We start from the raw sequence: 11,725 nt of genomic DNA, 5'->3' as shown, positions 1-11,725 counted from the left end.
CAACGGGTCCGCGTAGTGGAACGCGAGCACTGCAGTCAACGCTCATTTCAGCTGCAGAGCCGCAGCGCATCAGGTGCCCAATATGTCGTCGACCGCACCGGTTGATGCACTGCGCCATTTTTAAAGGTTTGCCACCACAGCAAAGGTTGCGCGTCGTCCAGGCACACGGCCACTGCCTCAATTATCTGGCACCTACCCACACTACCCAGAAGTGTACCTCGGGAAACGTGTGCCAGATATGTATGTGGCCTCACCACACCATGCTGCACCGAACCACCAGACCCGACATCGGTCAACAATCTGGTAGCCACCACCGTGGTGCAGTACGACAACCGCCAATAAGCCGGAATGAACGATCGCGTCGACAGCCAACCACATTATCCACCCGTATCCGGCGGCAACAGAATGGGACGTCGACACGACGCCAGCAACAGACGCCCCGTCCGTGCCGCACCACAACAATAATCCCGTATCCAGAACACTCTACACTCACCGCATCAAAATATACGTCACTAGCACTCTTCATTCACCACACTCATCTCTACACCACCTACAATCCACATCACACATAACTACTTTGCCACTGCATTTTTCACCTCAACCAAAAGGGAACAAAGGGGGCGGAGAAACAAGTTAAACTCCACTTCTTCGTTTTCTTGCGATCCGAACGAAAGCCGTGCGATTCCCGATAACCTTTTGCGAATATCTAGTTTTAAAAGGAAAAAATATTCGTATTAAAATTTGTATAAAGCTCTAATTTTAAAAATTGTAATTTTTAAACTCCCGTGTAATAAAACAAAATTGTGAAATTCTTGCGGAATTGTTGATCTTTCGATCTTTTTTGCTAACATTAAGAACGGTGAGTGCGAGGAAACTAATCGGAAAATACAGTTTGTATTGTATTTGTGTGATTAGCCACTCTCAATTAATAATGCCATACCGCGCAAATATATTTTTACTTGATTATTTCTTATTTTTTTTTTAAATATATGTTCCCTTTTGTAGCTAAAATATTTTTTTACAACTGGCATCACCACCATTAACTGTTCTATCACATGTACAGTGGTATGAAGAAAATAGGAACATCATAAGGTGTTGTGAAGTTTTAAAATGTGCTGTTTTCTTATTAAATAAAATTGTTTTTAGATACAAGTATAACTCATATAATTTTTTCCTACCAGTGATTAGAATTTCCCACCTTGCAAAAGTAAATAAAAACAAATATTAATTTGAAACTCTAAAATCTGCAAATTATGCTTACCTCTTTTTGTTCACACAACTGTACAATTCCGATATGAAGTAAACTTCCGCTCTTTAATTTGAGTAGGTACAATGTCAGTATTGCCGCAACTATTCTGCCATGGATAAGATGATACGAAACTCTTTGATTCGAGAGAGAGCTGTCAAAACTCACATTTTTTATAACATTTGCCAATGAAGCCACTGCTAAAAAATATTAGATTGAGTATTTTATAAATAAATTATGGGTATTTTGCAATTCTCACTATGTTAATAAACATGAGAAACAAAAACAATTCATAGAAAATATCACAATTTGTATGCTAGTACTAATAAGTACGTAGATAAGTAAATATATTTTTTATAATTAATGTAACAATTTAAAATAATAAATAAACAGGAAAACAAAACAATTCATAAAAAACATCACATATTCAAGATAAATGTATTCAATACATATATATACTTATATCCCCTAACTTAAAGTAATATTTACATATATATTAGTCATATATTTCGACCACACATTTCTTTATTTTTGGCATTTTCGATAAATTATACAAAACACTAAATTAAACACTTTGAAAATGCATATATAAATGTTAAAATGCAAAATCATTAATTAATTTACATAAACATTTATTTTATCAAAATATGTTCGCACAGTTTATTGAAATTTTATTTCACACTGATTTTGTTAATTAATTAAAGCGGTTTATTTATGGCATCCCGCCTTTTCTCTTATCAGCTGTTCGAAATTCCCTGATCATGGAGATCAAATAATCAGGGAACGCGTTTGAGAGAAAAATGAGAGCCAATGCGAGAGTTTCGTATCATTTTATATAGAGATAAAGAGTTGCCCAACTCTTCTGTCACTGGAAATGTGAGAGCCACTCACCTACCGAAATTTAACAGTTGACTGGATTGTGTAGGTTTTGACGTTTTGCAATTGGGATGACTGGAACGGCCAGATTGAAATTATACCAAAATATATGTGAACGGAGGAATTTGTTTCCGCCGTTCAAGATCACTAATAAAAAATGTGAAACAATGAAAATCATAAAAATGCGAAATTTAAATATATTTCATGAAATGTTTTGCAATTTGATGCATAGTAGCATTAATTTTCAGTTACCAATAATTAAAAACATTTAATAATTGAGAACTAACAGGCTTAATTCACCTTATTAAGTATTGAAAGATCAAAAGTCAGTTGTTTTAATATACTATAAAAGCATAAAACAGGACTTAAGTAGTTTCGCCATATATTAAAAGTCCGATATATAATAATATGCAATCGTAATAAATGTTAGGTATTTTAATTTAAATGCCCAAAAATTCTTATTTTGTTCGATCTGACCGCAATGGAAAATGTTATAAAAAACGCTTATTTTGAGGCGCTCTCACACTGGAATAAGTTGGGAATCTCATTATCCCTGATTTTATCCATGATTCTGCGATGAACATTAAGTTATGGAGGAATGTAATTGAGTTTTTTCGCAACTGTTTATGCCCTTCCCTCCGTAAACTGATATTCCCCTCATCTAGCCCTCGTGCGCACTTTGCTAACTTTGCGGGCTAAAAATGTGCCCATCCCTGATTTAACCCAAAAAAAATAATATTTGGGTAAGTTGAAAAAAAGTTACAGCTGTTCAAAATTAGTGAAAATAATGAAAAAATTCTCTTTATTTTGAAATTTTTGTATAAAAAAGGGAAGAATGCCACACAAGCTACCATTGAAATTTTCTGAAGTTTATGGAGACGATGCTGTATCAGTTCGAGTAGCACAACATTGGTTCGATCGCTTCCGTTCTGGAAATTTCGATTTACACTGATAAAAGTTTTGCACTGATGGAATAATGTCTCTAGCGGAAAAGTAGTCGACCAAAACGGTACATACATATTTGGTTACTTATTTATTAGTATAAATATAAAAAAAAATATGTTGAAGTTTGATTAGAAATACGAAAAGACTTTTTTGACTACCTAATATAAACACAATGTTACATTATTAGACGACACAACAGAAAATTGGAAAGTGTCGAGTGTCACACAAAAGCACACAAAAACACTAAGGAAATAAATAAATAGTTAATTTAGGGATTACGCAGCCATGCTTATATGTGTAGGAGGTTAACCCACACTCTGGGCGACCTTTTCGCCAAGGTTCCCAATGTCTGCTATAAACGCGTATCACCAATCAACCATTCGAATGCCCATTTTTTGGTTATCATTATTGTCGAAACTAAAAAGAGAAAACAAAAAAATAAACTTTGTAACACCAGGTACATACAGCCACAAACAATAATAATGGTACTTTAACTTTGCACACATTTTTCACTTACACTAAGTTATAACGCATTTGTTCTTGCTTATCCATCTTTGGTATAGGGCGTTGTATTTCACACTGAAGTGCTGAACACATAGAGCGCGACAGACTGCATGCGATTATCCAGGGTGACGAGCTCACAAGATTATATGAGCTATCAGCGCCAATTACAGAAACCCAAAAGAGAGAAGAGAGAAAGAAGAGCATAACTATATGGCAGCAACGGTGGCAAACCTCAACTAAAGGACGGTGGACCCACAGACTTATACCTGACATCCATACGTGGATAAGTAGACGACATGGGGACCTGGATTTCCACCTGACCCAAATATTAAGCGGGCATGGGTGCTTCAGAGGCTATCTATACAAATTTCAAAATGACGTCAGTCCATATTGTTCGATGTGTGCGGAGTCCATAGAAGACTCTGAACACGTGTTTTTCCATTGTCTTCGGTTTCGAAACATAAGAAAAAAGTTAGAAACCTCACTAGGTGGTAGCCTAACGGTGGAAAATTTGACTGCATTTATGTGTCAGTCCTCTGACAAATGGATAGCTGTTCGCGAAGCGGCAACTTCCATCATGACTACATTAAGACAGTTACAGCAGAGTAGGCGTTAGTCCGTCCGTGTTATAGAGGAGACTTAAAATGTCTTGTCACTCCCATGAAGTAATACCTTACCTGGTGGTTCCGTGGGAGTGTCTTGAGTTGGGAGTAGGTTAGGTTTAGCGGATTAAAGTTCCGCACTCCGGCTTTCGATGCTTCCTCCTACTATAAAAAAAAAAAAGACTGCATGCGACATCGGTCAAATATTAAAATACACACGCTCTTAATGGAAGGCATACACACAACAATTAGTTGGTTGATTGAGTTGGGCTAGAAATTGCCCTTGTCGCTACATGCGACACAACTTTTAATACAATTTTGAGGCCAACTTCATTTTGAATATTCACTTCGTTGCTTAAACATGTGTTCGGAAGTTGTTGATTTACTTATTATATATGACGCGCTCTCTTCAACAGCCGAAATAAAATGGCGAAATCGTGTGAAATCGCACTACCAACCCAAACACGATCCAACTAGCACAACCAACTTGACAAAATATCAAAAAATTTTGATTTTCATCCAATCAGTTTGTACAACTCATACAACTGCCTCATATACATAACAATCAGTTGTACAATTCGATGAAATTGGTACAATAATTGGTGCGTGTATGCCTTCCATAAGAACACAGTTATTTAAACAGTAGTGTTGACAGTAGAAAGGAGTGATGACACTAATATGTATGTATAATTATTCAAAGATCTAACAAACCCGACGTTATTTTACAAATAAAAGAATAAAATAGCTCAGTTATATCATTTGCTATAACAATTGATAATTTAAAACAAATAAATTTACATATTTAGTTATTTTTTGCATAAAAAATTTCACTTGAACAAAATATTAAAATTTCATTGAAGTGAAAGGTATAACGAAATTGCGTACATGCAAAATGGACAGCTCTGTTGTTTTGTGTACATGCCAGCCATTGTTATGTCGCTGTCTTCTTACAAATGCTCATGCATGTGAGTTAACGATAGCCTCCGCATAGAAACCTTACCATAACTGTAAATAAAATTGAATCTTTGCACTTTGCAATTACACTGTCTCATAAATTAGAAATATTTTTAACGTTTTTGATAATTTAGGGAATGCGATATGCTTTCTCCGTTCTGAATCCAAGAATCCATTATTATCAAAACAATATCGCTCGCTCTCACAAGAAGGCATAACAATAACAATCGTAAAGAAATCAGAACACTTACCTTCTGCTGAAATTTGCTGTCACAGCTAAAATTGTAATTACCTCTTTGTTATGGATTCAATCAAGCTGATGCTTACACTTCAGCTTTAACTTTAAGTAAATAAAACTAAAATGTATTTATCAGACAGGTTCTGTGATTCACTTCCGAGTGTATATCAAGCAAATTCACTTTCAATCCGACATTTGGTGTTTTATGTTCCACTTCCCCCGATTCATTTCCACATTTTTTTTCAAAAATGAATTTCGAGTGAATATGCGTGTTCTGGAAAACGAATTCACAAGAAATTTGTAGGTTTGCATTCACTTCAATTCAAACTTTGGAATTTGTTGCGCGAACATGTAAGTATAATTAATTAAATGTTTAATATTTCCACAAAAAAGGATTAAAAATAGTTAATTTTGAGTATAAAAAAAATTGTTAGTTTAGATGTGATATTTTTAAAGGGGAAAACATAAGAATGCAGAGCAGGATGCAATAATTATCCAATTCATGGAAGCCCATAAAGACATCGCCCGTGGCTTTGTAAAAGGCGATAAAGTCAAAAGCGATGCGCTTTGGAAGCAGTTTGCAGCGGAGCTTAACAAACATGGCCCACCAGAAAAAGATATTTCCGGCTGGAAAAAGGTGACACAATACATTTTCTAATTCTTCAGAACTTTTCTAAATCTAATATTTCATTAGGTTTGGATGGATTGGAAGTCCTTTATCAGGAAAAAATTTGCCCACAATAATTCCGAAGCTAGAGCAACTGGGGGAGGGCCGTTTAACAAGCACACGTTAACAGCAACAGAAGATAAAATTGCCCAGTTGTGTGGCATATTTACCGTTGTGGGCGGCATCGAAAAAACGGCTGACTTTGGTGCTCCTCAAAATTCTGAGGAGATGACAGGCAATTCAAGCGAGGATGAAGACGCAGAATTGCCATGTAGAAGCAGTGCCGTCCTCTCAACGCCATCTCGCAGACGCCAGATTGGGCTGTCTGACTGCCTTAAGGCAAATGTTAATGAGCAGACTGTGGCCATGAAAACCCTTGCGCATGGGCTAGAGGAAAATGTTGACGCCACGAGGGAAGTTAGTGCGGGCCTTAAAAGCGTGTGCGATGCCGTGAAAGAATTGACCATCGCCGTTAAAGAAAGCACGGCCGAGAACATGCGTCACCACCTACAACTGGAAAGGCTTAGAAAAGAGGAGAATGAGATGAAAATGAAGGAGTTGGAGCTGCAAGAGCTCAAAATGTGCTCAAAGTACAATTAACTTTTTTTCAATGAATTTATGTGATTTTTATTTTGCTTAGTGAACTAAATTCACTTTTTTTATTCAAACTAAACTACACTTAATGTGATATTTTTAATTTTAAATACATAAATGAAATATATTTACATATGAACTTGAAATCCATTACTTAATATCTATTTGTATTATTTCAACGCGCACTTTATTTTCAAGAATTCGTATGAAGTAGGTTGGCTATAGTATCTCGCATTATTGCAGCCTCTCCATCAAGCGTTGTTTCGTTTGTTATTTCTACATTAAAACTGTTTTCCTTTTTAATCATCTCCTGAGGCAAACTCTACCAATTCTTGCACTTTATAGTATTTGCAAATATTATGCAAAGCGCAGCAAACATTTGTCATCTGCACTACTTTTTGAGGTTGGTACTGTAGGAGACGAGAAAGACATCTAAATCGGCTTTTTAAAACACCTATCGTTCTTTCTATAATATTCCTTGCCGAAGAGTGTCTTTGATTAAAAGTATGTTGTGGTGTTGCAACACTTGGATCTCTAAACGGAGTTAGCAAATATGGTTGCAATGCGTATCCAGCATCACCCAAAAGCCAACAGCCACGTTCACCGCCTTCGTAGTTGCGTTGGAAATACTCTTGAGCTCTGCTCACACTCCATATTAAAGCGTCATGGCTTGAACCAGGGCGACGGGCATCTATTGCTCTTATTGTCATATTGTAGTCACAAATCTAAAAGAAAATTTTAAAAAATTGGTTACCAACAATAAAGTTACAAGTATGTAGTTATATTTGGTACTTACAATCATTGCGTTGATGCTGAAATATCCTTTTCGGTTGTAGAAAAGGCTTGGATCTTTATGTGGCTTTGTTATCCGAAAATGTGTTCCGTCTACACATCCAACCACGCCAGGTATGCCGAAGTTTTGTAAAAAATGTTGTTTTGATGCGGCTATTTCGGCCTCCGTCATATTAAGTTTAATCCATCGTGGACAAATGTATTTTTCTAAAACATTAAGCAGCCGCTTAAGAACTTTCGCAATTGTACTGCGACCCATTGCAACACCAACATCCTTCCCTACTGATTTTTGAAAGCCACCTTCGGCTAAAAATCTTAGTGTGGCCGCCAACTGCAGTCGTGCCGGGATGCTACTTTCCTTGACATGCGGAGCTACGACGCTTACCACCATTTCAAAAGCACTTTTGTTTACCCGGTAGCTTGCCACAAACCTTCAAAAGAGATTTTTTACATGCGATCTTTAATAATTTTTAAATGTTACATTCTTACTTGAAATCCGGTACATCTAATGGATTTGAATGGTCAGGTAAAATCCTCCTGCTAACAGCTTCCTCTGCGTGTAATTCCCTTTCTAAAATAATTGATGAAAATATAACCAAAGCACTCATTTTTATTACGCCCCGTTTTAATTTTTCTTGTTGACAAATAATTTGACAGATATCAAGTTCATTTTTACATTTGACAGATGAAAAGTTCATTTATAGGGTGAATACAAAACGAGTTCTAAAATGAAAAAAAACTCGGATTTCAGAACACCAAAATCAAATTCACTCGTTTTTGCATTCATTTTGATTTCCACTTCCACTCGGATTCCAGAACCAGCCTGTATATTGGTATTTCAGAAATAAAGATTTGATTTGCATCTAGCAATCCACTAGAACCACACGTGTTCTTATTTCAAAAGAGTCAAAAAGTGCCTAGTATAGTAAAATTTATAAAAAGTTGTGTTATCAAAAATAGTTTAGTACGAGTTCAAAGTGCCTAGGACAAGGTGGGGAATGTTAGTGAAAATAATGAAAAAATTGGAAGAATGCCACACAAGCCACCATTGAAATTTCCTGAAGTTTATGGAGACGATGCTGTATCAGTTCGAGTAGCACAACATTGGTTCGCTCGCTTCCGTTCTGGAAATTTCGATTTACACTGATAAAAGTTTTGCACTGATGGAATAATGTCTCTAGCGGAAAAGTAGTCGACCAAAACGGTACATACATATTTGGTTACTTATTTATTAGTATAAATATAAAAAAAAATATGTTGAAGTTTGATTAGAAACACGAAAAGACTTTTTAGACTACCCAATATAAACACAATGTTTCATTATTTGACGACACAACAGAAAATTAGAAAGTGTCGAGTGTCACACAAAAGCACATAAAAACACTAAGGAAATAAATAAATAGTTAATTTAGGGATTAAGCAGCCATGCTTATATGTGTAGGAGGTTAACCCACACTCTGGGCGACCTTTTCGCCAAGGTTCCCAATGTCTGCTATAAACGCGTATCACCAATCAACCATTCGAATGCACATTTTTTGGTTATCATTATTGTCGAAATTAAAAAGAGAAAACAAAAAAATAAACTTTGTAACACCAGGTACATACAGCCACAAACAATAATAATGGTACTTTTAATAACTTTGCACACATTTTTCACTTACACTAAGTTATAACATATATGTACATATCTTCAAATAACATGGGGTCCTGTCGCATTTTCTTATTGAGATTACTAACTGCACCATAAAGGAAACAGCGGTAACAACAGCAGCGGCAACACCAGCATCATTTAGCAAGAATTATAACAAAGCCAACGAGGGAATACATTTGTAAGTTTAAAATAGAATATACTATATATTAGAAATGGGCAATAGCCCAAGTATTAAATATAAAAAACTGTCGTACAGCAATTTTTGTAAGGGCGAACACGATACTAACAAATGTCCTAAACTACAAAAACAAAGAAATAAAATAAATAACTAATGGTTTGTACAAACAGTGAATCACATAATTAAGAGCTGCGATTCACCGCCCTCGTGGGGACCCTCCAGCTTATAACAATTTAAAATTCTCTGCGATTCGACACCCAAAGGACCCTCCAGAGAATAATAAAAAATTAATTTAACCAAAATATTTTTTAAATCAAAAAGCCTATACCAATAAATTAATAAAACAACAATTAAAGGCTCGATCAGCCATATAAAAAAAATAGATTGAAACCGCGATTCACCACCACAAGGGGGACCCTCCGGCTTATAATAAAGCTTAATTCTGCGATTCTGAACTCCAGACCATCCAGAATAAAAAAGCACCTCTTCCTAGAAGGGATAAAATAAAAAAAGGCCAACCCAAAAACTGGATAAGCTGTCAGCTTGACGAACCGCCATTTTTCCTTCTTGGCGCATCATCCCGATTGCTAGCACGCTTCATCATTTTCGCTCTCCATTTCATTTTCATTTTCAATCATCAACTTTGTATCAGTATTTTATACTGACAAGCCTATACGTAAGGGACAGTAGAAAATACTTCGCTGCACTCACCATACTTAGAAATAAAACAACGCATTTTGCATTAACAAACCATGTAACAGTTCTAAATTTCGATGCAATTCTATCTCGTCTAGACTTTGCATATGCGGACAAACGTCCAATACAAATAATTGAACAAGAATTAAGCATTTTAAGGCAGGGTGCTATGTCGGTTGTAGAATATTACAACCTCGTCAACAAAAAATTGACACTATTAATAAACAAAACTATCATGACACACGGAAATAACGTAGACTTAACAAAAGAACTAAACAAAAAGAATACGAATTTTTATAACAGGATTAAATACCCCACTAAGAGACATAATATTTTCTCTAAACCCACAAGATTTACCTGATGCTTTAGCAAAAGCTCAGGAACTAGAATCTAACAACCAAAGAGCCCGGTTTGCTCAAAATTTCATGTATGATAGAAACAGGGTGAAGCCAACGTACACAAACAATAACTTAAGGTTTCCTCAAAGGAACAACCCTCTCAATAACAATATAAATTATAATTTTCCGAAACCAACTCCTATGGATATAGATCCATCTGTATCCAGAATTCACAATAGAGATTTTAATATGAGGGGGCAACAAAGCACTAACAATTTTTACCAACAACAAAGAAATAACAATTTGAATCGAAATGTAAAATCTATGCAAACAAATGCAAACTTCCAGGCCAATAGGGAAAAAATCAGGAAGCACATGGGGTAAAGCGGCATAGAGAAAGTAATAATAGCTTTCGCCCGCAAGAAAAGAGTCAGATAATTAATAATATGAACGAGAGCCATTTTTTAGGCGAAGAGGGGACGAACTCCCCTATCTCAAATTACACGACTCAAAATTAAATAAAAACTTAAAAGCTCTAGTTGATACGGGAGCAACCTCATGCTGCATTAAGCCTGGGGTTTATAATAATAAAAACGAATTAGCCATTTATAAGCGCATAAAAACCGTGAATAGCTATTCCATAATCAAATTTTACCATTTAATTACCTTATTTGGAGTCGAAGAAATCTTCTTGAAATAGAGGGATTAGAATCGGATCTCCTTTTGGCATACAATTTCCTTAAAAATATTGAGGCACTTATCGATTTGCCCAATGGGAAAATTAATTATAGGGTAAAAAATAATTTGAAAAATGAAAATAAAAGTATGAATATCTGAAAATAAAACTAAGGAACAAGAAGCTTCCAAAGGTATCGGTAAAAATGAAAGAAATATTAAAATTGTGGAACAAGCATGTTCTACACCGCCAGCCGAAGATTTTACCGGCAATATTATATTTAAAAAATTACTTTTGGGACAAAAAGGTCCTAAAACGCCTGCTGTAGATTTATACCAGCATAACGAAAAAAATAATTATGCAAAAAATATTGTAGAACGAAAAGGTTCTACGACGCCAGCCGATGATAATACCGGCAAATTAAATAAAAAATATATTGAGGAACGAAAAAGTTCTACAACGCCAGCCGATGATAATACCGGCAATATTTTATTTAAAAACATTATTTGGGACAAAAAGCTCCTAAAACGCCAGCCGAAGTTCTTACCGGCAAAATAAAACAAAAAATAATGATGAAAAACCAAATAAAAATATAAAAATACAAAATTTAAACTACTTGGGACAAGACAATCCTAGGACGCCAGTCGAAGATAATGCCGACAATAAAATCAAAAAATATACTCAAAAAAAAAAGAGGTACTAATATTTTAAAAATAAATAATTTCAATATTATCGATGAATATAATTTCGAAGAATTAACTGAGTTTC

The 11,725-nt window shown here is 35.4% G+C and overlaps 2 protein-coding genes and 1 long non-coding RNA gene across 8 annotated transcripts; 1 reads left to right on the top strand and 2 right to left on the bottom strand.

Annotated features, from left to right (window-relative positions):
- Positions 1-1,174: 1,174 nt before the first annotated feature.
- Positions 1,175-5,615, bottom strand: LOC126764954 (uncharacterized). 5 transcript variants are annotated; one of them, XR_007668152.1, is made up of 4 exons: positions 3,585-5,582; positions 3,382-3,484; positions 1,262-1,443; positions 1,175-1,198 (listed from the first exon to the last, which is right to left on the bottom strand). It is a non-coding gene; the product is annotated as an uncharacterized LOC126764954 (long non-coding RNA). The 5 variants fall into 5 exon arrangements; XR_007668153.1 differs by lacking the exons at positions 1,175-1,198; positions 1,262-1,443 and having other exon boundaries at positions 2,898-3,484; positions 3,585-5,178; positions 5,379-5,615; XR_007668154.1 differs by lacking the exons at positions 1,175-1,198; positions 1,262-1,443 and having other exon boundaries at positions 2,898-3,484; positions 3,585-5,178; positions 5,420-5,615.
- A 20-nt stretch (positions 5,616-5,635) lies between these two features.
- Positions 5,636-6,784, top strand: LOC126764899 (uncharacterized). Its single transcript, XM_050482577.1, has 3 exons — positions 5,636-5,716; positions 5,822-6,002; positions 6,060-6,784. Coding segments are annotated over exons 1-3 (756 nt in total). The 5' UTR covers positions 5,636-5,714; the 3' UTR covers positions 6,633-6,784.
- LOC126764880 (putative nuclease HARBI1) lies at positions 6,770-8,423 on the bottom strand. 2 transcript variants are annotated; one of them, XM_050482525.1, is made up of 3 exons: positions 7,908-8,423; positions 7,423-7,849; positions 6,770-7,351 (listed from the first exon to the last, which is right to left on the bottom strand). In XM_050482525.1, exons 1-3 carry the CDS (start codon positions 8,114-8,116, stop codon positions 6,926-6,928), a joined length of 1,062 nt encoding a protein of 353 aa, XP_050338482.1. In that variant the 5' UTR covers positions 8,117-8,423; the 3' UTR covers positions 6,770-6,925. The 2 variants fall into 2 exon arrangements, with proteins under 2 accessions (XP_050338482.1, XP_050338483.1); XM_050482526.1 differs by lacking the exon at positions 7,908-8,423 and having other exon boundaries at positions 7,423-7,899.
- Positions 8,424-11,725: the final 3,302 nt, after the last annotated feature.

The sequence above is a fragment of the Bactrocera neohumeralis genome, unplaced genomic scaffold (assembly GCF_024586455.1).
Source record: "Bactrocera neohumeralis isolate Rockhampton unplaced genomic scaffold, APGP_CSIRO_Bneo_wtdbg2-racon-allhic-juicebox.fasta_v2 cluster10, whole genome shotgun sequence".
NCBI lineage: Eukaryota > Metazoa > Arthropoda > Insecta > Diptera > Tephritidae > Bactrocera > Bactrocera neohumeralis.
The sequence above is the reverse complement of the archived record's forward strand: the minus strand, read 5'-3'. Positions and strand labels throughout refer to the sequence as shown.